General features: G+C 35.6%; 4 protein-coding genes across 5 annotated transcripts; all 4 read left to right on the top strand.

Moving 5' to 3' along the window:
• The first annotated feature begins 4 nt into the window (after positions 1 to 4).
• LOC125221481 (phospholipase D delta-like) lies at positions 5 to 8,077 on the top strand. The gene is made up of 10 exons (XM_048123605.2): positions 5 to 1,102; positions 2,183 to 2,299; positions 2,758 to 2,952; positions 4,756 to 5,064; positions 5,149 to 5,217; positions 5,387 to 5,534; positions 5,873 to 6,021; positions 6,598 to 6,750; positions 7,107 to 7,307; positions 7,543 to 8,077. The coding sequence occupies exons 1-10, from the start codon at positions 161 to 163 to the stop codon at positions 7,837 to 7,839; spliced, it is 2,580 nt and encodes an 859-aa protein (XP_047979562.1). The 5' UTR covers positions 5 to 160; the 3' UTR covers positions 7,840 to 8,077.
• A 2,924-nt stretch (positions 8,078 to 11,001) lies between these two features.
• Positions 11,002 to 11,819, top strand: LOC125203659 (bZIP transcription factor 27-like). Its single transcript, XM_089063702.1, has 3 exons — positions 11,002 to 11,234; positions 11,325 to 11,415; positions 11,613 to 11,819. The coding sequence occupies exons 1-3, from the start codon at positions 11,002 to 11,004 to the stop codon at positions 11,679 to 11,681; spliced, it is 393 nt and encodes a 130-aa protein (XP_088919828.1). The 3' UTR covers positions 11,682 to 11,819.
• Positions 11,820 to 13,924: 2,105 nt separating this feature from the next.
• Positions 13,925 to 18,886, top strand: LOC125201324 (protein FREE1). Its single transcript, XM_048099386.2, has 10 exons — positions 13,925 to 14,731; positions 15,205 to 15,291; positions 15,390 to 15,521; positions 16,094 to 16,225; positions 16,332 to 16,397; positions 16,909 to 17,019; positions 17,704 to 17,793; positions 18,294 to 18,321; positions 18,403 to 18,473; positions 18,560 to 18,886. Exons 1-10 carry the CDS (start codon positions 14,060 to 14,062, stop codon positions 18,635 to 18,637), a joined length of 1,467 nt encoding a protein of 488 aa, XP_047955343.1. The 5' UTR covers positions 13,925 to 14,059; the 3' UTR covers positions 18,638 to 18,886.
• Positions 18,887 to 19,865: 979 nt separating this feature from the next.
• LOC125219332 (protein MID1-COMPLEMENTING ACTIVITY 1-like) lies at positions 19,866 to 24,888 on the top strand. Of its 2 annotated transcripts, XM_048121463.2 has the most exons (9): positions 19,866 to 20,281; positions 20,526 to 20,614; positions 20,711 to 21,145; positions 21,918 to 22,321; positions 22,518 to 22,621; positions 23,212 to 23,283; positions 24,033 to 24,139; positions 24,429 to 24,522; positions 24,610 to 24,888. In XM_048121463.2, exons 3-9 carry the CDS (start codon positions 20,738 to 20,740, stop codon positions 24,660 to 24,662), a joined length of 1,242 nt encoding a protein of 413 aa, XP_047977420.1. In that variant the 5' UTR covers positions 19,866 to 20,281; positions 20,526 to 20,614; positions 20,711 to 20,737; the 3' UTR covers positions 24,663 to 24,888. The 2 variants fall into 2 exon arrangements, with proteins under 2 accessions (XP_047977420.1, XP_047977278.1); XM_048121321.2 differs by having other exon boundaries at positions 19,867 to 20,281; positions 20,526 to 21,145.
• The last annotated feature ends 241 nt before the right edge of the window (positions 24,889 to 25,129 follow it).

Genomic DNA, 25,129 nt, shown 5'->3' with positions numbered 1-25,129 from the left:
GCCTGAGTTGTCACTTTTTCAACAAAATTCAATAATTTGTCCCTTTCTTCTTCTCTTCTCACACACAGCTCTCTTCTCCTCTACTCCACTGCTGCATTTGCCGGCGACGAAACCCTAAATCAATCGCAGCCCAACGCCGCGGAGAAATCCTAATTCAATCATGGCGGCGGACGACCCGGCGGTTATCTACCTGCACGGAGATCTGGAGCTCCACGTCCTCGAGGCGCGCTCGCTCCCCAACATGGACCTCTTCTCCGAGCGCCTCCGCCGCTGCTTCGCCCCCTGCGGAACCGCCTCCGACGGCGAAGTCTACGCCAGCGGCGGCAGCAAGGCCAGCAGCCGCCACGACCGGAAGCTGCACCACCACCGGAAGATCATCACCAGCGACCCCTACGTCACCGTCTCCGTTCCCCAGGCCACACTCGCCCGCACGCGCGTCATCTCCAACTCGCAGAACCCTAAGTGGAACGAGCGCTTCCACATCCCCTTAGCCCACCCCTTCGCCAATCTCGAGATCCGAGTCAAGGACAACGACGTCTTCGGCGCCGACACCATGGGGAAGATCCTCATCCCCGCGGCGGAGATCGCCACCGGCGACGAGCTCTGCCAATGGTACCCCCTCATTGGCGCGTCGGGGAAACCGCCCAAACCCGACTCCGCGCTGCATCTTAAAATGAAATTCACTCCGTGTGATAAAAATCCGCTGTACAAGCACGGCGTCGCCGGCGATCCCAGCCATGGAGGGGTTAGGCACACTTATTTCCCTCTCCGGAAAGGGAGCGCCGTCACTCTGTATCAGGACGCTCATGTGTTTCCAGACAAAATGCCCAAAATCGAGCTAGACGAGGGCTCAATTCGGCAGCACGCCACTTGTTGGGAGGATATATGCTATGCCGTCGCCGAGGCGCACCATTTGATATACATTACAGGATGGTCTGTTTTCCATAAAGTTAGGCTGATTAGAGAGCCCACCAAACCCTTGCCACGAGGTGGCGATCTGATGCTTGGAGACCTGTTGAAGTATAAGTCTCAGGAAGGAGTTCGAGTTCTGCTGCTGGTTTGGGATGATAAGACTTCGCATGATAAATTCCTCATCAACACGGTATGATTATGATATGTAGCATTTCTTCTTCTTAAACTTACTTAATATACTTTCTGTGGCCGTTAGAGATAGGTTTATGATTAGGTAGGATACCTTTTTTGAGCGTCTTTTATATTATGCTGCATATCATAAAATATGTCCACTGGAGTAAAGTAATTCAGTTATTTTATTCTTGTGATAAAGTCAGCTTAAAATTAATCTCTTTGGGATGATTTTACTCTCTACTTTTAACTATTTCTGTCGGCATGTTTGCTGTGAACATCAGAACCAAGTGTATGCTGCTTTGTTTATATTTTTAATAGACTAACTTTTATCGTATATCCTTCTAAGCTCATATGTTTAGAATGTGTTGAGTCAACAACCAAGATGTGATTTTTTTTGGAGCGGAAGCTACTATCGAACTGTTAATATTTATCAAATATAACTACTACAACTACAATTATTTTAATGTAGCAGCCAACCAAGAACAGTTAAACATAGAATCCATATACTTATAATTACTAAATGCATATTATCTATAGTTATTTTTAATTTTTCTGTTAACTTCATCAGCCTTGGTAACCTTACATGGGGGTTGGAAGACTGAAAATATCTATGCATTACCATATTACCATCAGATATGTGCACTTTGAATGGGCGCTTAATGTTTAAGAGCCCTATTTGTACTATAGTTTTTTTCCTTATCATAGTGAATTTTACATATGTACTTCCATGCCTTTTCTTTAAGCACATATGATCCTGAACTGAAACATTAAGCATATTTGCTTCAGCATCACATGTATGCTACTGTACACGGCCTGTGCCTGTTTTGACTCCACTTTTTTAGGTTTCTGTTGTAAAAGTTGGCTCAAAGAGTTGATCTTTAATACAGTCTTAAAGAAACTGATGCTTTGAACAATAATTCACTTATATTCTAACTTTCCGATATATGGCATGCTACTCAGATATATATCTGTATGTGTTGATTCTTTTAATTGTGAGTTTCCTTATCTCTCTTCTGTCTGAATTGTTCTATAGTGGTAATCAACAGGTAAGCTTCACTTGCTAAGATGACTAATAGTTTGGTGTCTTTGGATGCAGACAGGTGTGATGGCAACTCATGATGAAGAGACAAAGAAGTTTTTTAAGCATTCATCTGTAATTTGTGTTCTGTCACCACGTTATGGGAGCAGTAAACTTAGCTTTATTAAACAGCAGGTAGTTTTACATGGCTGCTGTTTCTATCTGGGAGTGTCTTTATTAGTCTTTCTTGTGTTTTAAGTTCATATAAATAGGTTAAGTATGATGCAATCAGACCTTGTCCTACTATTTTGAAATACAACCCTAGGGACCATTTTCTTAGCATGTTTATATCTTTTCGGTAGATAAAAGAAACTATCAGATCGGGAAAGAGGCATGGCCACCACTTTAAAGTTTAAACATGACAAGGGTGCTGAGGAAGCCTTATTTGACAGTAAATATATGTAGAAACAACAAATTATGGGAAATTGTGATTAAGATAATCTATTTTGCATTGTCCTCACTCCTCAGAGACCGTGGCATGATTTGTTCTTAATTTCCTGCTAATTTTCTGAATCCCGTCTCCAGAAGCTTAGTAGCCTCATTTTCCCACAAGCTTCATTTTCTGCTGAATAACTTTTGTAATCTTGCTCCAGGTAGTTGGAAACGTGTTTACACACCATCAGAAATGTGTTCTTGTTGATACTCAAGCACCTGGAAATAATCGAAAAGTTACTGCCTTTATAGGAGGTCTTGATCTGTGTGATGGTCGGTATGATACACCTGACCATCGACTATTCCGTGATCTTGACACTTGTTTTAAGGATGATTTTCATCAGCCTACGTTTCCGGTGAGTAGTTTATGCTTTAGTTGCTTTAATTTTTGATTGACATGAATGTCTGTTTCTTAAGTATTGTAGTTTAAACTATGTGCCATGATTGTGGAGCCGTGGTGGTGTGCACAAACATTGTATATTTATATATACTCCCTCCGTCCCAACTAAGTTGAGTCGTATTCCTTTTTGGGATGCCCTCATTTCCTTTTTTTAAAAAAAAACAGAACATCCAATCACTCTTACTTTATTCAATCATCTACTTTACTCTCTCTTTATCTTTCCTACTTTATACCTCTCTCCTACTTTTCAACACGATATCTTAATCTCCATGCCCAAAAGTTGCGACTCAACTTAGTTAGGACGGAGGGAGTATTACTTTTGCCTTCTTTATGAGTTCGTATGAGCTCAACTTTCCCAATCAATCCTAAATGGTCTACTATTTGAACTGTAATAGAGTGAAGTGTTTATCTAGATGAAAATAAAACCAAACTATGTGTAGAAAGGAATGAACCGAAAGAGAAGAAAAGGAACTTGAACAAGAACCTTCCCCAAGCATGAACACTGGTCAGGATAACATCAAATTCTAACCCAGCTAACTCAAGTAAAGCATAGAAATAGTCCTACTCGGGCCCAAGGTAAGGTCCAATAATCTAAAAGCCCGACAGACTTGATAATAAAATTAACTCAAACTTATAAAATAGGACTAATATGTAGCATCTAGAAAGGAATGAACCGAAAGAGAAGAAAAGTAACTTGCAGTCTTGCACAAGAACCTTCCCCAAGCATCAACACTGGTCAGGATGTAATCGAATTCTAACCCAGATAGCTCAAGTAAAGCATGGAAAGAGTCCTTCTCTGGCCCATGCTAAGGTCCAACAATCTAAAAGCCCAACAGACTTGATAATAAAATTGACTTGAACTTATAAATTAGAACTAATATCTAGCATCAGAAATGTGCAGTGAGTCTAGTTGGCCTTTGCTAGTTTTCTTGTTGATTCGATATCGTCTCTTCTGTTTTCAGGATAATTAGTTTGACCTTCAGGATGTTGGTTTTGAGAAAAGTAGAATAAAACCTCATTCATGTGTTTGGTTTGTAATAGGACAAAGTTGAAGTAAAATGTTATACTGATTTACCTCATCTTATCACTGAAGCATACTACAAATAATTAAATGAGAAACTTTTCATGATCATCACTACTTACTGGGTTCATGAACCAATGATGATAGTGTGATTCTACTCAGTTAAATCTTGAAAATTGTCAACCTTCCGTTAATCCCTGGAATTTTGGTTACTGTGAAAGCATTAGTCATGTTTACTAGAGTCTTTATATAGTTTATACAAGGTATAAGAACAATAGTACTATTACTTATGGCTGGAGGGACCATAAAGGCATAAACGAGTTAACGAGGTCGTTGGTTCTCGCTGCCACCGCACAAGTTAAGGGACCTCCAGACTTTCCTTTGTATACCTACTTTAATCCCCTCTCTTCAGGTTGTAGCTTAGGCTTGATAAAAATCAATTGTTAGTTGAGCAAATATCAAATGCTGGGGAACATGAGAGAGGATACTATTCTGTAGTCTGTATAGTAAGAAATGAAACTCAAAAGCATGAAATAAAGCTCAAGGAAATAATATAATCTTAATAGCTACTGACTGTGAGGCGTTATGCCATCTGGAAATTTTTTTAGATTTCTTATACAGCAGTCCTTTTGATTCATTTTTTGATATCATGATATGCTGTCTTATGGTCTGCAACACTAGGTTGGTGAGTGTTTAAGTAACTTTTCTTTCATCCTTTTTATCATTTTACATACTTAGGCAGGAATGCAAGCTCCAAGGCAGCCATGGCATGATTTGCACTGCAAAATTGATGGACCTGCTGCATATGATGTTCTTATAAATTTCGCCCAACGTTGGCGCAAATCAACCAAGTGGAGAGAATTTAGTATACTGAAGAAAAAGATGTCCAATTGGGATGATGATGCCATGATAAAAATTGAGCGAATATCATGGATATTAAGCCCTGCCCTTACCGTAACTAAGGATGGAACTTACAGGTATTCTCAGGAGGATGATCCCAAGCTATATGTGTCTAGAGAAGAACACCCTGAAAATTGGCATGTTCAGGTTGGAATCCCCTGGATTGGAAGATTGCAATTTATTGTTTGATAATTTTGGGATGATTGTATTTAGTATTATTTTCTTCTTTAGATATTCAGGTCCATTGATTCAGGGTCACTCAAAGGCTTTCCCAAATTCTATGATGAAGCTGAGGAACAGGTTAAAACACCCTCATACTTTTTTCCTGTGGCATCTTTTCTATATAAACTGCCATGAGTCTGGGATATGTGCATTATTTACAGAAATATTTCCTTTTCACCCATCATTCATAATGGTTTCTCTTTCCTTTTCCTTTTTGTAAAAAATAATAAACTTTGTTTGATTGCAGAACCTTATTTGCTCCAAGAATATGGTGATCGACAAAAGCATTCAAACAGCATATATTCAGGCAATAAGATCTGCTCAGCATTTTATCTATATTGAAAATCAATATTTTCTTGGTTCTTCATATGCTTGGCCTTCATACAAAGATGCAGGTAAAGATCGATGTCTGCATTTTCCTTAGATTAATTTTCTCTCTAAGTTTCTACGTACTTTTTGGTTGAATTTGCATTTAATAGACATTTATATGTAATGTGGAACTTTATTTTGCGAGGGTTTCGTGTAGTTTCAGTAGTTCTGCTTCCAGGATAATTTCTCCTGTTTTTCATTCATGTATGAATAGTCTTGAGGCCACTTTAGTTTGTGGGATCTTGTGTTGGTTTGGGAAAAAAATGCATATTATTTTCATACATGCTATCATAATACATAAGCTTCTGTCTACTTATTCAATAGTATGATGAATAATATTTTCATTCTTGTGACCAAATGGCAGGGGCTGATCATCTAATCCCTATGGAGTTGGCTTTGAAAATTGCTAGTAAAATAAGAGCTAACGAGAGATTCGCCGTGTACATTATTATACCAATGTGGCCCGAGGGAAATCCCAAGGACAATGTTGTGCAAGAAATTTTGTTCTGGCAGGTAATTTGCAGTTTATTTATTGTTGACGAATTGTACCTTTATGCATATACTGGTTTCACAAGTATCTTTATTGATATCATGCTCTGTGGATCATTGATTCAATATGCATTAATTTGTTTATTATGGCAAGCATTGATGCTATATTTTGCAGTGTAATAGAGTCTATATTTTTCTGCCTCTTTGCTTTTCGTTCATATAGGAGAAAAGGGAAGGCTTCTAGAAGCACTCGGTGATGCTAGGTTGAGAAGTTACTGTGACTGTTTGATGATTTGTTGGAGATATTGGTAATAAGTGAGGGTTCGAAATGAAAATATCTGCGCATAGATTCATATACGATAGTCAATAAATAGAACTGCAAGATTAGGTTGAGAAGTTACGGATTACTCTTGTAATCCGTAAACTGCAAGATTCATATACGATAGTCAATAAATAGAACTGCATGTCAGTTTCACTAGTAGTATTATTTCTTTCTAGGCTCTTAAGTCGTATCTTGGGTACAAACTTATGATGTTATCAAGTGAAGTCAAATTCTCAGATACTGAGATTATACTCTTTAAATGCCTGTGTATACAACAGGGACAAACAATGCAGATGATGTATCAAGTTATTGCAAAAGAGATCAAATCAATGAAACTCGATGCACATCCACTAGACTATTTGAATTTCTACTGCATTGGAAACCGGGAACAGGTTACAGGTCCTGGTGCTGCCTCAGCGGATGCTGCTAAGGTTAGAACGAGATCCATCCTTTCTTGTGTTTAGAATAATGAGATGCATGAATCGACATTATTGTGATATAAGAAACGATCACCCAAATAGAGAGGAATATGTAAGCAAATTATTGTTAAGGTTATTGATTCCATTGATAGTACCCTTGTTAAGGTTCACTGAAAGAGAATAGTAACCCACTACTTAGTTTTTCACTGGTTTGAAAATATGAGAAGATTTCTTTACATATTCGCTGATTGATAGAGTTAAAAAAGTTTCAACACATAATATATAGATTTGCATATGCATATTTCTTTCCCCTTAGATTGTGCATTTATATGTGATTCTCCTCCCTCTTAATTTGCGATTTCATACAGATTTCGGAGGCACAAAAGTTTCAGCGGTTCATGATTTATGTGCATGCCAAAGGAATGGTGGTGGATGACGAGTATGTAATAATAGGATCTGCCAATATAAATCAGAGATCAATGGCTGGCTCAAAAGACACAGAGATAGCAATGGGTGGATATCAACCTCATCATACTTGGGCAAAGAAGCAAAATCATCCACATGGCCAGGTTTGTTTTCCTTCGAGAGGTTTTTGCTGCTTTTAGCATCTATATATGGTTTTCAGATTAAGACACTTTCTTATTATTATCTGATCATCAGCATGCTTTTACAATAATTATCATCGTAAAACTATATTTTGCAACTTGATATCATGCAGATATGGTGGTGTGTTAGCCTTGTAGGAGTAGTATTTTTTGATGATTTATATGCACCATGACTTCTAACTCTCACTCAAATATGCAGGTTTATGGATATAGAATGTCGCTATGGGCAGAGCATCTTGGTATGGTCGAAAAAGTTTACAACACGCCAGAGGATTTGGATTGTGTGAGGAGAGTGAACGAGGTTGCTGATGATAATTGGCAGAGATACACCTGCGACGAATTTAAAGAGCTGCAAGGTCATATTCTCAAGTATCCGGTGGCAGTTGATGCAGATGGCAACGTAAATCCGATGAAAGGACATGAGAACTTCCCTGACGTCGGGGGCAGGGTTCTGGGAGCCCATTCTCCCACCATTCCCGATATCTTGACAACGTGATGCCAACCGTGTGTGTGTACGGACCTTGAATCAACTGGTGTTTGTGTTTATGTAGAAATTGATTGTTTGCATTTATTTGTATTGAATCAGGGAGTATATAAGTATTGGATTTGGGTTTGTAAATTTATTGTATTCATGTGTGAATATGTTTGTATATGGAGAGATCGGGCTGCAGATTGTGATTGTAAAATGTGTGGTTTATGAGCAAATGAAATGAGATTCAGGGACTTGGGAGTAATCTTAGCTCTTCATTATCTGCAACTCTTTCTATGCAATTAATCTCGTATTCTAATTAATTACTATCATATTCTTATGTTGTGTCGACATCAAGTAACAGAGTACTGTATTCTTTATTCTTTAGTGTATATAATTTCATGGTTTTATGTTCTTAATGGACATAGACGTGACGTCTATACATACATTTCCAAAATGACATAATTATGTTTCTTCTACTATAAGGGGGGGGGAGTAATCAATTGTTATATCTGTCATTTAATTATTAACTACAACTAATTTAAGGCCATAGGATTTTAGAAAACGTGTGGTCTACAATTTATCACGTATAATTTTCGTTTTTATTAATTAAATTGAAAAAGATAAAAAAAAAAACTCCAAATTAGGGTTTTGGATGAAAATGTCAACATAGTGTTCCGAAAATGTCAACACAATGCTTTGTGAATATTGCTTATATTGACATTCTACATGTATTATATTAACATATTGTATATAGTTTGTTGACATTTCTGCTTGTACGAAAAGATTAAAAAATTTCAAATTTTTTTTCAAATTTTGACGTCGGAACATATGCATGTATGATATCGTTAGAATCCTTATAAAATTATTTTAATTTGATATATGTTATATGAATTTAAAGTTTTGGGATTTCTTTTAAAAGTTAGTTATAACTAAACATGTAGTTAATTGACATTAATACCCCTATTGATATTTTTTGAAATTAATCCTATGGCCTTATTGACGTTGTTCGTTGATTGTATTGACATTTAGGGATTAATGATCTAAGCTTTTAATTTGAATATTTAATAATTATTATTTAATTATAGTTAGCAATTAAGTTATGAGTTAGCAATATAACACTCCCCGTAAAATAAGAATGTTGTATTTGCCATTTTCTAGTAAAACGAAACCAATAAGGATATGTTACTACTATTATTTTCATATTTATATGTTACTGTACTACATTATATTTTACACGACAAGCTCGAATTTTTATTGCGTCAAAACAAACAAAATGCAAGATGGTAAATGAAGCTTATCACGTATAAACCCCAAACGCGATATTTATAAATGCCCTACAAAATACAGTATTTACTTTCAAGCATTATTGCCCTGCAAACAGGAAAATTCAAGTTATAAATGCAACATTTATACAAAATATTTCTGTATGTTGGAGTATAATTCTGAGGTTTTTATCTTTCCCTTATAAAACTACCAAGCATGATGCATCATCGATACTGACCGAACTATAAAACGGAACATAAAGCGGAGATTTTTTGAAGAATAAGTCGTGAACATTTTTTCAAAAATAATCAAAATCATGAAACAAAGATAATTGACTCTAAAATAAAATAAATTACGCAAAATGATGGGAGTGGGTAAGTTTTTGGGTGAGGGGAAATAAAAAGGTGTCGTATATATATTAATACATCACGCCGACATGACAATGCATAAGTATTATCGGTACTATGAGACAAATTTAAATGAAAAAATATACTCCATTTAAATAAAAATCGATAATTTTTTATACCCTCTTCCCCGTCGACAAGAAATAATTTCATTTGTAGAGACGTCATAAATTTTAATAGGAAATTGGTAAAGTAAAGAAAATGTGAGAAAGTTAAGTAAAGTAAAAGAGATTTTAGGAGAAAAAGTAGGTAAAATATGAGAGAAATGAAAAAAAATGGATAAAGTATATGAGATAATAACTTTTCATTTTTATAAATGAGATTATTTTTTATGGACATTTCGTGGACGGATGAAGTAAAAAATAAGTTGTATCAATCCTTGCATATAGATTTTGAATAAGAATAAAAAATTATTTTTTAAAATAATCATTACTTCCTCTATCTCACAAAAGTATGCATTTTTTATTTTTATGATAAAAATGAAGTGTTGACTCTTATTGTGGAACCGACCAAAATGAGAAAGAGTGACAATTATTGTGAGACGGATGAAGTGATACTTTAATTTCTTTTTCTTTCTAGTATCTGTTTCTTGCTTTACCAATAGAAATGTGGAACACTACGAGCTTTAATGCAAAATTAGTAAAGTAAAAGAGAAGAAAAAGAAAAAATGTAAAATAAGAGAGAAGAAGGGAAAAAGTAGTGTAATTAATGTTAGTGTATGATACTGTGTATTTATTTACTAAAATGGAAAGGGTCTATTTTTAGGAAATAAACAAAAAAGTAAATTTTTAATTTTAAAAAATGGATGGAGTATTTAAAAAAGATCACATATAATTTTGGCCTATGGTTAATCAATATCCGACAATATAAGATCAAATAGTAGAATCAATAGCATCGGTTTGCCATAAAAACAATAATAGTACTACTAATAAGTAGGAGTAATAAGTAATGAACATTTACATGCATTGATTTTTTTCTCTTTTTTTTTTTTTTCTCAAAAAGGATCAATGTTGGTTTACAATCATGGTGACTGACTCATTGGTTAGAAGAGAAATATCTTATTAACTGATTTGCACTTCATCATAATTCACATCACATCACATGGATAGAAGAAGCAATGAGGGTACATAATTTAAAGAGAATGATCAAGGAAGAACATTACCAACTAAACTTATCAAATACTTTTTCTGTTAGTAGTGGAATCATTTTGCTATTTTGTTACGTTCCATAATAGTGGAGTTATTTACTTTTTTAGAAAAATTAAGCATATTTCTTCTCACTTACTTTATTCTCTTTTACTTTATCCTCTTTTTATTTTTTCATTATTTTCATTTTTACTTTATTTTTTTTATTTAACATAATTTTTTTAAATTGTGTGTCGAAAAAAGTATATGAATCAAACATTTGATTATTTATTTCAAAAGCTGTGCAAGTGCAAGTACTCATATTTTATTATGAGTGTAAAAACATGTGCAAACTTCCATTTTCCAAAAAAAGTGTAAAATATTAATACTACAACATGGGCATTGAACCAAATATCAATCGAAACGTGGCGAGTGAAATTGTGCTGGAAATGTGGACATCTTCTTCTGACCCCAAAACCATGGAACAAGTCTGGAAAGACATAACCCTCACCACCACCGCCGCCGCCGGCAAGAAGAGGTTCCAGGATTTCGACCCCACTTCCGCCGACCGCCACCATAAACGCATGATCAAGAACCGAGAGTCTGCTGCTCGCTCCAGAGCTAGAAAGCAGGAAAGTGGAAACCCTCACTCTCTCTCTCTCTTCAATTTTAATTAAAAAAATTTAATCTTTGTGAAATTTAAAAGTAATCTTTCAAGAAATCATGTGCAGGCTTACACTAATGAGTTAGAGCTGGAAGTAGCTCATTTGCTTCAAGAGAATGCCATGCTCAGAAAGCAGCAACTCCAGGTGTGAAATTCTATTATGAAAGCAAATCAACAGCAAAAGTTCAATTTTCTTCTCAAAATGGAAATACTTACTGGCTACTGCCTCCTTTGGCACTTACATGTTACATTTTGTATGCCATTTTTACACTTTCAAGTTTCAACTGTCCTTCTATTGAGGGAAAGGCTAATGATTTAATTTATCCATTTGTTTCTTGTCAGTTTCATAGAGAAGAAGCAGCTGACCACAAAGGGAAGCCTCTCCATAGAGCTTCCACTGCTCCATTTTGATTAAATTTAAATCACTTCAATGTATTTTTATGTCTAGATGTTAGAATGGATTTTCTTTGGAGGGCCCTTTTCCTCTTTTGTTGACTTCATTGGAAACCATTTACCCAGATATGAATATATATTACTTTTTCACTGCTACCTGCAACTGTTGCTGCCTCTTTTTTGCTGGAAGGAGAGAGAATATTACAGTTTACTAGGTAAATATTGACAAGGAGAGTGGTTAATCCACTTGTCTTCATCATTTTTAACGTTTTATTAATTTGATTAGGCCATTAATTGTAATCTTTACCCTTTTCATATCAGTAAATTCCACATTTTTTTATTTCTTCCAGATTTCTTTCACTAAAATAATTCCTCATTTTCACTCCAACTTATTTATTTTATTAAAATTAAATTAATTATATGAACAGATTATAGTGAAAATAAGGAAGTATTCTAGTAAAGAAGTCTGGAATAAAGAAAATAAATTATATAGTACTGCATGATTGATATGATACTGTCAGAGTGAAACACTATAAAAGAAAATAAATGCAGGTACCACTACACTAACAAGTAAATCAGGTAAATAGAGAAAGGAGGAAACAAAGAAACAAAAGTCAACATTAGTTGTAACACTTCTATCTCCTTTATTAAACTAAAAACAGATTGTAAATTGGCACTCAATTATGGTAATGGTTAATAGTAATATAAAATTTGTATCCATAAAGATTAATATGTAGTCTTAAAAAAGTGCTGCAATTAAATTTCAAATACCATCCAGATGACAAGTTAATTTATTTTTTATAGCTAGACAAAATTAATTAAAAATAATTAAAGTTGACATGTCACGTGGCATTGTACTGCACATCTCCACACAAGTTTGATCATTTATAATAAAAGAAGCAATGATCTATTTGATATGTTGATACATAGTACGTGCTCTACGATAGTAATATGTGACACATGTTTTACAATAATACGTGCTCTACAACGATAATATGTGACACATGCTTTATAATAATACATATGTGAATATGCGTTGTCTTGCGATAGGCAATATAAGAGATGTGTATTGTTCGATACGGATGACGTCTTATATGTGTATGTGTACCAGTGTCTATCACTGAGCATAGTTTGATAGTTAAATATGTTATCTATTGATATATTAAAGATTTTATATGCTTCAAAATTATTCAAATCGTTACAATGATAGTCTCAAAATATATATTGTGTTAATTGATGAAATTAAGTATGAATAAAGTTTATACTAGGAGTATGTTATATTTGTAGCATATGACAATATCATTTTGATTAACAACTTGCATATTATCATTGAAATTTAAAAATATTAATATGATTATTCTTATTGTATCATTTGACAATAATTATTTAGAGGAATGATACGAATTGGTATAATGATTGATATCAGATTGTGAGATGAAATAATTAGATATTCTACGACATTCCAGATTCTAATTGATTGTTTTGTGTTCGTGATATTGATTGAAGTTTTATGAATTGGATTATGGAATGCAATTACACTACGAACTTTTTCAAGCTTACCCTCTAATTTCCATTTCTCTCTTTTGCAGAGTAAATTAGCAAAGTATCCCATGTGTCAAGTCACTACCTCTTTTACTAATTAATAAAGTCAAAATGTTAATCGTAGCATGCTTAAGTGATTGAATGGAGTATTGTAAATTGTAATGTGGTGGAACAAGAGACGGAGCGATAAGCAATAGCCGATGGGTTGGAGCTGAATGTGTTAAGGGCGATAGAAGAAATGTTATATACTGAATAAATTCTTCCTGTTGCTTCTACATCTTTGCAAGCTAAAGAAATAGGAGTAATTTCTAAGTGTCTTTTTTTTATTCATGCAACAAATCAATCAGGGTTCAGGGTTGGTAAGTTGAAGAACACATTTTGTGGATGATTAGAAGATCTCAAAACAAAATAGAAGTCATCAAGGCATTTTGAGGATGGTGGCAAGTGGCAATCAATGTTAATTAAAAATTTAAAGATTTTAACTGATTATTTTATTAAAGTTTAATCAAATAAATTGGTATTTTATATTAATATTATTTAATATCTAGTGAAGAACTTTTAAATTATTGGATTGCTTATTAACGTGGTCAAATTAAAATTAAGGGCTGCGATAAAATGGTCTAATTTGAGAATACCTAAACCTTAGGGGTGTTATTGTAATTTACATTTCTTCATAGCCGGGAAATGGAATAAAGCTCAACGAGAACCTTCTACTCCAATTCCCACCAGAGTTTTCTTCATTCGCTTTTCTCAATTCGTTGAATTTGCTCAATCCATTTCCCCCAATTTTTACACTAGCATTTGTTAGGGTTTCACCAAATCACATCGCCTCCCAAAAATAAGAAAAGATCAAGATGCAGCCCCAATCCGGCACCACCTCTTCACCTCGTTACAACCAATACTATTCGCCCACCGATCTTCCGCCCTTCAATCCCGATCCCGCCGCCGCGTATGCCTCCGCGCCTCCTGTCATGACCTCGCCGCCCGATTACTCTTACCCCTCCAATTATACTCCTAATCCTCCGCAATATTCCTTCCCTCACCTCCATGACGCCTCGCAAAATCATCAATTGTATAATCAGAATCAGCCTCCTGTGAATTATGATTACCACCAACAAAACCATTATCCGTACGATCCATCGCCGTATTCGTATGGCTCTTCTGATGTTCCGTATCATGCGAATTCGTATGAGGGCAACATGAATTATGGCGGGGATCAGAGGAGTTATGATGATGGAGTTTACAAGTATAATGGGGGGCCGGTGGAGGCTCCTTATGGTGGGAAAGGAGGACGATCATCGGACACCGCCGGAGGCGAGGGTGCGGTCTTGTTTGATGATTATGGGAGGCCGATTACTGTTCCTGGAGGTAAAGTACAGAATGAGTTTGGGAGTTCTTCGCCGAGGATTGTGAAGGCGGTGCCGAAGATGGAGGATTCCGAGGATGTTAAGAGTGGCGTTCAGAAGTTCCGCGTGAAGCTACTGTCGGAAGGTTATGGTCAGACTGATATGGATGTTCTTTGTCAGGTTGGTAAATAGTTTATTGCTGATTTTAGTTTTTGCTTGTTAAACACAATCAGATCACGCATTTCATGTATTTTCATGATTATTATATCTGGAAAGAAATGCGATTTTTAAATTTCTAGTTCATTTCATGCTGCATAATTTTGAAGTGGTAGCAGCAGCTATCTATCAATGTAGTTGAATACTCCCTCTGACTATTAAAAATATCTATGAACTTTTGAAGCGGCACGAGTTTTAATGCATAATTGGTAATGTACGAGAGAGAGAAAGAATAAGTTATTAAGTATTGTTAGTTCATAATTTTAAGGGACGGACTAAAAATGAAATACGTAGTTCATATTTCTACGGGACGGAGTGAGTCCTATTTACTAGCACCAAATATCTTTACAAAACAGAGATTATTTATTCTACGGCATGCACGTCCCTTGTTTGTTGTGATTTTCTATGGTTAACTCCTTGCATTTGAGTTATTTTAGGTTGGGCTTGATGGAATACGATTCTTGGATCCAGCAACCAGTCGGATGCTGAAAATATACCCACTTGACATGGTTACTAGATGTGATGTACGTTCTCACTGCTGCATATGAGAGTCAAGTGCATTTTTTAATTGTGCTAGTATTATTTTTATCTGGAAACTTCATTAGCATAATCTTTTATCCAGGTGTTGGATTCACATATCTTTGCATTTTGGGCCAAATCCAGTGTTGAGCCTGAACCAAGACGGATTAGGCTCAAGTCAAATAGCTATACCACAAATAATATCCTGGATATAGTGACAGCAGCAAGCATACAGGTTAGGAGATGTTCCATATCTTATAATTTCTGCTGTTGATGCACATGCTAGTTGCTACAAATTCTTCAATCCTTTTTTTCTTGGCTTGCTAGTAACAGTGATGAACTAATTATGTTGTACTCCTAGCTCTGTGATGGATTATGTTGTGACTACACCTTTTAACTCACTTTGTCACCTTCCTTATGTAAAATAATATATGTCTTCATTCGGATGTTGATGTTGAGACTTCTGGAGTAAACTATTCTGGTGCTGTCCATTTAGTTACATACTGGCTTTCTAACCTTCCTAACAACTCAAAAACGGGAAACTCCATGGTATGTAGCAAGCGGTAGTACTAATGATCTCCAGGGGCTCTTCATTTCATTTTTAGCATTAGCATATGTCAACTTAGCAACTCAGATAATTCCACTATGTTGACCATGCATAAAGCAGTAGAGTGTGTGTGTAATATTTATGGATCAACCCTTGTCATAATATGTTGGTGTTTACCTGTATGATTATTAACTCATATGAGATTCATTTTTCTTAACTCTTAAGTTGATGCTAAAATTCAATTTTCATTTCATATGCAGTCCAAGGAGATAGGTTCAAGCAGTACTCCATCAGATGTAGTTAAGGATACTGACCAATCATCAGAAAAGAAGAAAGGATTTATTGATTGGAGGAACTTGATAAAGCCAATGAACGAGGAGAAGGATCACTGGGTTCGATTAATGTTTCTTAGATATTTTTTCATCCTTCTAAAAAGTACTATAAGGATAAAATTGTCCTGTGTGCTTGTTGACTTATGGTTCTATATCTGACGTATAGGTCCCAGATGAAGCAGTAGTCAAGTGCACAGCTTGCGCAGCAGATTTTAATGCTTTTAATCGGAAGGTATGTTTTTAGTTGACTGGTTGCATGTGTCTATTTGTCACTGCCATTATGAGAAGCATGCAGGATAACTGATTAATTTTTGCAGTTTTTGGTTTCCATAGTTATAACCAAAAAAATGATAACGAGATTGTGGAAGAGGAAGAGCAATGCTGAATTTTTATTAGTCATAAAAAACGTTCAATAGGAGACATCAAATATAGTTCATGTTAGGCTGCAGACTGGTTCTGGCAAATTAATAAATATCCATCAACATTTGGCCTCCTTTCAATTTCAGAGCAAGTCGCAAAATGATTACAAATTTTTATTTTCAATTGAGAGGCACAAATTTTATTCCAATCTTATTGTTGATATACTACTATAATTCCAAGGAATCTGCATCTCACCCTAATATAAATATTTCTGACATTTCTTTCCTGTTACTGTCTGCTAGTCCTATTGTTATCAGAATTCATGCAATTAGTACCTTTTTCTCATCCTTGTTATTTGGTGTTATGTCAATTAATCTCATCAGCATCACTGCCGAAACTGTGGGGATATTTTCTGTGACAAGTGCACACAAGGGAGAATTGCACTCACTGCAGATGAGAATGCTCAACCAGTTCGAGTTTGTGATCGATGCATGGTATGTAGTATGTACCATTTTTACCAAGGTTCTTTTATTTCCTGGGGAGAAATTAAACTGTTTCTGGGGGAATAGAATATAGGCATACCTTCATTTGAGCCAATGAGTTTCCATTGCTTTACCTTTCAGCAGTAATCTGGTATGTCTCTTCATTAATAGGGATGATTCTTAGTTGGTAGATCCTGGGCAACCTAGTATGTATGTAACATAAAACAAGTATCTGATGAATATACATGACAGAATATTTTGGTGCATTATTGATGATATGGTTGACTATAACTGATAGAGGTTCTTTTTAGCTTTATCCTTGTCAGAATATTTTCACTGTATCCCAATGTGTTCTCTGCAATGCTGGATAGTGGATGTTTCTCTAGATTTTAGCCTCTTTTGAATCAACTTAGTCCGTTGTGGCCCTAACTGGAAAAATATATGATTGGAAACCTGTCATGGCTGTGTTGTCTGCATATGGCTGATTTAGGTTATCTGTTAATACCTAGCAAGTTCCTGTTTGTACATTCTAGTTTACCCTCTCTCTGCCTTTCTCTGATCAATTGGAATTTTGTTATATCCTGCTTTCTGGCTGAAGCAAATCTAAGTTCCTAACTATATTATATCTGCTGACAGAGAGTTGCATGATATGGATATCTTCTCATGTAGTTGTCATACTCTCCTTTTTGTTTGCAGGCAGAGGTGACTCAAAGACTCAGCAATAAGGTAGCACCTGGTAGAGCTGCTGGGCTGCAGAGCCATGAAGACCTTGCTAGAAAACTTCAGGTACTGCAAATATATAAATTGAGCCAGAATTTACTTACAATAATTAAGACATGATGAAAACGAAGATATGCAGACCCATGATTGGCTAAACCCAATCACATATTTTGTAAGTTCAGTACCTGTTGTTTCGATGAAATAGTTAGGTTCTTTTTTTGAACTTGCTGCTAGTTTACCATTTCAGACATCCACTTGCTATTGATGTTACAGTCTAAATTTACTGCAGTGGATCAGTATTATGCAGACCCATGATTGGCTAAACCCAATCACAAATTTTGTAAATTTAGTGCCTGTTGTTTCATTGAAATAGTTAGGATCTTTTCTGAACTTGCTGCTGTTTTACCATCTCAGACATCCACTTGCTATTAATGTGCGGTCTATTTACTGCAGTGGATAAGTATTAGATCATTAATCTGGATTTTTTCATTGCATTTGTAAGTATCGTTCACAGGATATGATATTTAAGATTTCTGATTTGCCATCTGGTTAATGTTCTGTTACAGGAGGAGATGGAGAAGAACCGCAAAACAGGTAATTATGCAAACTGAAATGTTTGCTTATTCACAGTCTTATTATAATGAGTCTGTTTTATAAGCAAAATTATATTTGTAGGAGCAAAATCTGAAGCCTCTAGCAGGAGAATGAGAGAAGTTGAATGCCCAACGTGCACAGTCCACTTACAGGTTCTCGTCTCGTTCAAATAATAACCTTTTTCGGAGTTATTCATCACGAAAAAATTGATTGAAACTCTTGGGAATTTCGAATGCAGGTTCAGGTTCCAGCATCTGGTTCTGAAACCATAGAATGCAGTGTTTGCCAGCACCCGTTCCTTGTCAGCGCCCATTGATATGAAACATTAGACGACGCTGCTGCTGCTGAAGAAGCCTACTACTATACTAATCATAGATGAGATAATATTTTGTTTGTGAACATGTGTACAGAAGAATGGCTTGAATTATGCAATCAGTGAAACATTGTTGTAAATGATAATATTTCCTAGCTCCTGATTTGTAAAAAGCACGAGGTGCTCTGCTTTATTGTTTGGGATGAATTATTGCCATTGAATCTTTGGAAAGCATATCATTTACAACTGAAATATCTTCCTGAGGGTGAAGTTCCATAATGCGTTACAAACGACCTCCATATGTCCTCTTGAATGTTCAAAATGAGTTTTTCATTAAAATAAGTATTTTTTTTCTTTTATAAATGGAATTGAGAATGAATTGATTATAGCATCAGAATCTATTTAAACTTCTAAGAAATTAACATTCCTTAACTAACTTATTAATCGCCCTTGATTATAATTAATAGGGTCTAGAGATAATGATATACACTTTTCAGATAATAATTTGATTAATGAACTTTAATGAATACTATGACGAAATTAAGCAATCAACATAATCATTCAAATTGACTTTTCCCACAAAGTCACAAACCAAAACTGTCCTCATCACAGAAAAAATCATGTCTTATTTTTATAATCATGAAGAGTATATTTTTGTTATTTTGAAACATCTACCAAAATTAGTCATTTACTATCATAATAGTAGTATCTAACAACTCTAACATTTAAATATATCATATTATTCAATATTCATTAAACATTGCTACTATATAACTAATACTCCTACCATACTTAAATTAAGATCCTTTCTTAATTCATAATATACTAAATAACATTTTAAAGAGGTATGGCACATTCTATTAACTACTCCTATTTTGTTTTTGGGAACAAATAATAGTAGTAGTATTAATTATACTCCATACATTCTCTAGTTGGGAGAACGTGAAAGTTGTAAGACCAACAGCTAATAACGTCAATGTTGGAATAATAGTAATAACATTAAAGACATAAACCAATAACCATTTTTCCCAAGAAGGACAATTTTAACACCATTGCACCAGCACAAAATACAAAAATAAAAATAAAAAATGAAAACAAATGAAAAACAACAAACCTAAAATACGAGCTTTTCTTATCACCATTAATATCTGCGTTTAATGCATATACAGCAATTTGAAGCAGTATGCTTGATTATGATGGCAATTAAAAAAAAGAAAAAGAAATAGCTAATGTGGCGAGAGTATATTCTGGTGTAGTCACGGGGTTACCAATTAGTCATGCGACTCATACCAAACTGCTTCCCGACAAACCACACCGCAGAGGCCGGGAATTTCACTCCCCCTCTCTCTATCTCATACTCCACTATACACACACACACACTGCTACACTACACTACACTACATAAACATGTGTACATCCACTGATGATGCTTATTGTTGCTGTGTTGTCTGCATATAACAACCCTGCTCACTTTTACTTCTCTTATGTCCTTTTCCTCTGAATCACACTGACCTTCAAGATTCTGCCTTCACAATGCGCCAAGCCTGCTTCTTTTTTTCTCCATCTACATCCAATGTTTGATCCATAATGCTACACTGTTTCTGCAATCTTTTCTAATAACTCTTCAATTTCCCTCGATCTTTAAAGGTGGGGTTTCTAGATTTTGATCTTGCTATAAAGTGTTAAACAATCTGTTTTTTTTTTTTTGTAGCTTTTATTTCTTTTCTTGTTTTGACCCTTTCCTTTGTCAGAAAAAATAAAGCGGTTGATGGTATTTCTCATTTCTCCCTTTTTAAATTCATTTTATGGGGTGCTTCAGTTCATGAGAATGTGGGTTTAAATTATTAGAAATTGTTATCTTAATCGCCTCTTTTTTTGGGCTTTGCTGCAGCCAGAATCAACATTTCGTAGTGAAAGCTGCATAAAGATATGATTTTTACCAATGGGAAGTAAATTCAGCTGAAATTGAACTCAATTCATGTGAGTTGGACGGTAAAAACGCTGTAATTTTAGAAATTTTCAGCGATCTGCGTGATTCTTGGGGGTTGGTAATAATTATCTGAGGTTGAAAGACAGTTATTTGAAGTATATCATTATCAAAGAATGTCTACATGGGAGCAGTTTGGGGGGATCGCAAACATAGCCCAACTAGCCGGATTAGATGCGGTGATGCTGATTGGGATGATAGTGAAGTCTGCAAACACGGCAAGAATGCACAAGCAGAACTGCAGGAAGTTTGCTCGGCACCTCAAGCTGATTGGGAACTTGTTGGAGTCTCTCAAGATTTCGGAGATGAAGAGGTATCCAGAAACACGCGAGCCCTTGGAGCAGCTCGAGGATGCATTGAGGAGGTCCTACATTTTGGTTAACAGTTGCCAGGATAGGAGCTATTTCTACCTGCTGGCTATGGGGTGGAACATTGTCTATCAGTTCAGGAAGGCTCAGAGTGAGATTGATCAATATTTGAAGATCATACCCCTCATCACCCTCGTTGATAATGCTCGTGTTCGGGTATTAGTTCCCCTTTTCATATGAATTGTGCATTCATTTATTTGATCAATAACATGAGACTGCTGCTATGACTGTTTCTGTTTTGTGACGGTGTGGATTTTATGCTGCATTTGTGTAGTTATATCGATGAAAAGCAGCTGGGCCAGTCTCTGGTAATAATGTGGGGTAAAACCTTTGATGGGTGATTTTTGGGAATTTACTATGTGATTTGGTCCCTTTTCTTGGTTAATTGTGTTGTATGATGGTGTCGTGTATAACACTTTGATAGCGATAGTTAGTTTTAGTTCACTGTCGTTGTTTTCTGGTCCGACCCTTTATCACCAAACTTTCTGCTGCAAAATTGTTGCTGCATTTGGAAATCCAACAGTTGTTTAAGGTTGATATGTCACTTCGAGAAATAGATGTCTTCCCAACAACTTATATTAGGTAGTTTTTAAGGCACCTAATATTATTTATTTTACAATCTGGCAGTAATTGGCAATCGGCTCTGGGGAGAAAAAGTATCCTATTTCTAAATATATTGCGATATGCCTTTAGTATTAAATTTGTTGTGCCAATGCAATCATATTTCTTGAGTTAGTTCTCTTGACTGAATGAAATTATTCTCGTAGTAAATACTACCTATACCAATGGCTGATTAACATAATATATGGGGTATCTCTGTATATCATGATGCGACAGCGTGATACTTTGATCGACGGCATTTGATGTCTAATTGATCTTAAAATGTTGGTTGGTTGATGTGGCGTGTTTCAATTTCTTATACTTCTAGGAACGAGTTGAAATGATCGAAATGGACCAACATGAGTATACACTTGACGAAGAGGATAGAAAGGTTCAAACTGTGATTCTCAAGCGCGGTCAATCACAACACGATGCCATTGTCTTGAAGAAAAACCTTTCCTGTTCCTACCCAAACATGCCTGTTGATGAGGCCATACGGAAGGAAAGCCAGAAGCTTCAAATAGAACTGCAACATTCACAAGCGAATTTGGATGTTGGCCAGTGTGAAGTGATCCAGCATCTGCTTGAAGTTACTGAAACTGTTGCAGCAACTTCTCTGCCGGATAAAAGTTCGTTTAAGAAAGAATCGAAGGTGGAGAAGGATTATACAGATGTCAACAGTGAGAAGGAACATAGCTACTCTAATAACAGTGGAAAACCAGCACCTTCAAGGTTGCTTTTTTTGTCCTCACACAAACAAGTTCTTTGGATTCTGTCTGTGATTATGTCTCTGTGGATATGCACATATATTGCCTTGTCTTTTTAGCCATAAAACCATCATTCATGTTCTCAAGATATGGCATTAATTTGCTTTTCAGTATGCATTAAAGTTCGACAATTTTACCTGTATTTTTGTTCCTGTTTACAGGAACACATCTTCCGTTTCCTCGACGCATGAATTGCTGTCATCTAAAGGTTCACCTGGCGAATGGCATTCAGATTTACTCGGCTGCTGTTCAGAACCTCTGCTTTGTACGTACCTCCTCATGCACTTGCTCTTTATATGGTAGTATTATGTGTTTTGTTTTTGTAGTTTTGCTCATTGCTGAGTCCTTATAGAATCAATAGTGTACTGTATATGTATAGCAGTTTAAGTAAATAAAGTAATTGTATAATTTAAGGTCTGAAATTTTTAGGAAACTATGCATTTATCTCATTCTTTTGGAATGATCATAATGACAGAAATGCAACAGTGTAATTCTTATTTTCCGAGTACCTCTGCACCTGTAAGGATGAAGATATCAGTTTTTCACCAGATAGGATTAATCAACCAAACCTGTTTGCCACGATGGAGATTTTCCTATCTGACTCTATTAAAATGAGTTATAATAAGAAGGGGTCATCATGCGAATGAGTTTTAAAACCTATTTGTAAATTCACATGTGTTGTTACTTGGCATATATTTGAGGTATAACTGAGCTGGCTGCACGAGATATGTGGGGATCTTTCATATGTTAATATTCCCATTTCTTGTTTTCACTAAAAAGTTTTTGCTTCAGAGAGCTATGTATAATTATGCTTGTTCTCGTATGTATGCTAAGTTTAACTTTTAAAATCTGCAGGCATGAAAACCTTATTTTTTCCTTGTGGCACATTGTCAAGAATTGCTTCAGTGGCAGCTAATAGAGACATATGTAAGTTGCTCGTATCGATCTGCAATTATTGCATCTATTTCCTAATGTGTGTGGATTTTAATTTGGGCAAGCATCTCATTTTAGGATGCAACAACATAGAAGCCGATACAATCTTAACTATACACTTGACTAGTCGAGTTTGTCACCATTCTGGTTAAATTTCAAAAGGTTTCCGCTGCCTTGGTCACATGGTTTTGCTGGAATGATTTGAAGGAAGGAATTAAAACCCATAGTATCCTTCAATCACAACCTAAAATCTAATCTCAAATAATCATACTTCTAGTTTAGAACACCCTTTTTCATCATAACCTGTAACACCGAACATTTTAGTATGGTAACGATGATTGCACCAAGATCACAAAATAACACCAATATCTTCTTAGGTAAGCTATATTGCTCCTTTACATGAATGAGATAGATAAAATGGTGCAATACATCGAGCTTATCTAGCTTCATCCTAAAAAATCTTAGTGTTATTGTGAAATGGTTAGAAACTTAGAATGTACTTTTATTTTTCTAAATGATTATTTAGCTTTGATTCTCAATCGAGGAAGCTCGATTAAGCTCATGAGCCTAGGAAGTGTTCGGTAAATAAACCAGAGCTTGATTCCATAATAAATAGTAGAGCTTGAACTTAGCACACCTCCAACTAACTGATCAGTCTTCCAATCTTAAACTCACAGATGATAATTCAAGTTGCTTGTTGGTTTCAGTTCCCGCCTTTCTGTAATAATGCTTTTGATCTGCAGCTGCTGCAGAGACATGCAACGACCTGCTGGCGTATTCTTTAATACTGTCATGCTGCTGCTATACTTGTTGCATCAGAAGGAAACTCCGTAAAAAACTCAACATCAAGGTAACTGCTCTCCGGCCTACCATCACGATTTACTTTGCCTGTGTCTTAGAATTCTACACTTGATCCGACTATAAAGTCCGCCATTGGACAATGAACTCTTTGAGCAGCAGGAAGGGGCTTAAGCCCCTGCCATTTTTTCAAATATTTTTTTCATATACTTTTTTTAATCCTTGGTTTCTTGTTTTTCTTTTTTGTAAGTTGGCTTATCAACATTTTGAAGGCAAAATTCAGAAAATCTAGCTCCCGCCAATGATTGTTTTCTTTTCTATGCATTTTTGCATATATGCAGGGAGGTTTTGTTGATGATTTTCTCTCGCATGTAATGTGCTGCTGCTGCGCCCTCGTCCAAGAATGGCGAGAAGTGGAGGCTCGTGAAATCAAAGGTAGAAAAATCACTGATCAAGAATTTAGGAAACATAGCAGACTCATCTTTAATATTAAGTAACATGATCATTGATCAAAATCTGCAGGTTTCGAGAAGACGGAAACAAATCCACCGGCTATACAATACATAGAATACTAGATGAAAAGGGTGTGCGAAAATGGCTAAGTTTTTCGATCATGTGTGTGTGTCTGTATGAAGGCAAAAACTTGTATGGATTAGAACCTCTTATTGTACAGGTAATTGGAATTTGCAGACAAATATTTTTAGCTGTTTGTTCTTCTAGTTGAGCTTGTTTTCACCATTCTGTACAGTGCTAGTATTGTAGCGCCGTATAAACATTAATTTTTATGATCCTTTTAGCTCATGGAATTGTTGTTACTAGGTTCCATTTTTTTCACAAAGCTGGACAGTGCTAATCATAGAGCCCATTTTTTCCCAACTTTTTTATACACTACTACTCCATTAGTCAATTGTATGTGATTTTCTTTTGTATTTTAAAGTTTATAACTTTTAAGTAAACAATGTTTGAAATACTACTTATGCAGTCAGGATCACCTACCTATGACATTAATTTTTTTCATTAGAACACTTGGTACCAATGAAAA

The sequence above is a fragment of the Salvia hispanica genome, chromosome 2 (genome assembly GCF_029641045.1).
Source record: "Salvia hispanica isolate PSC_SH4W2 chromosome 2, Shi_PSC_v1, whole genome shotgun sequence".
Classification (NCBI taxonomy): Eukaryota; Viridiplantae; Streptophyta; class Magnoliopsida; order Lamiales; family Lamiaceae; genus Salvia; species Salvia hispanica.
The sequence above is the reverse complement of the archived record's forward strand: the minus strand, read 5'-3'. Positions and strand labels throughout refer to the sequence as shown.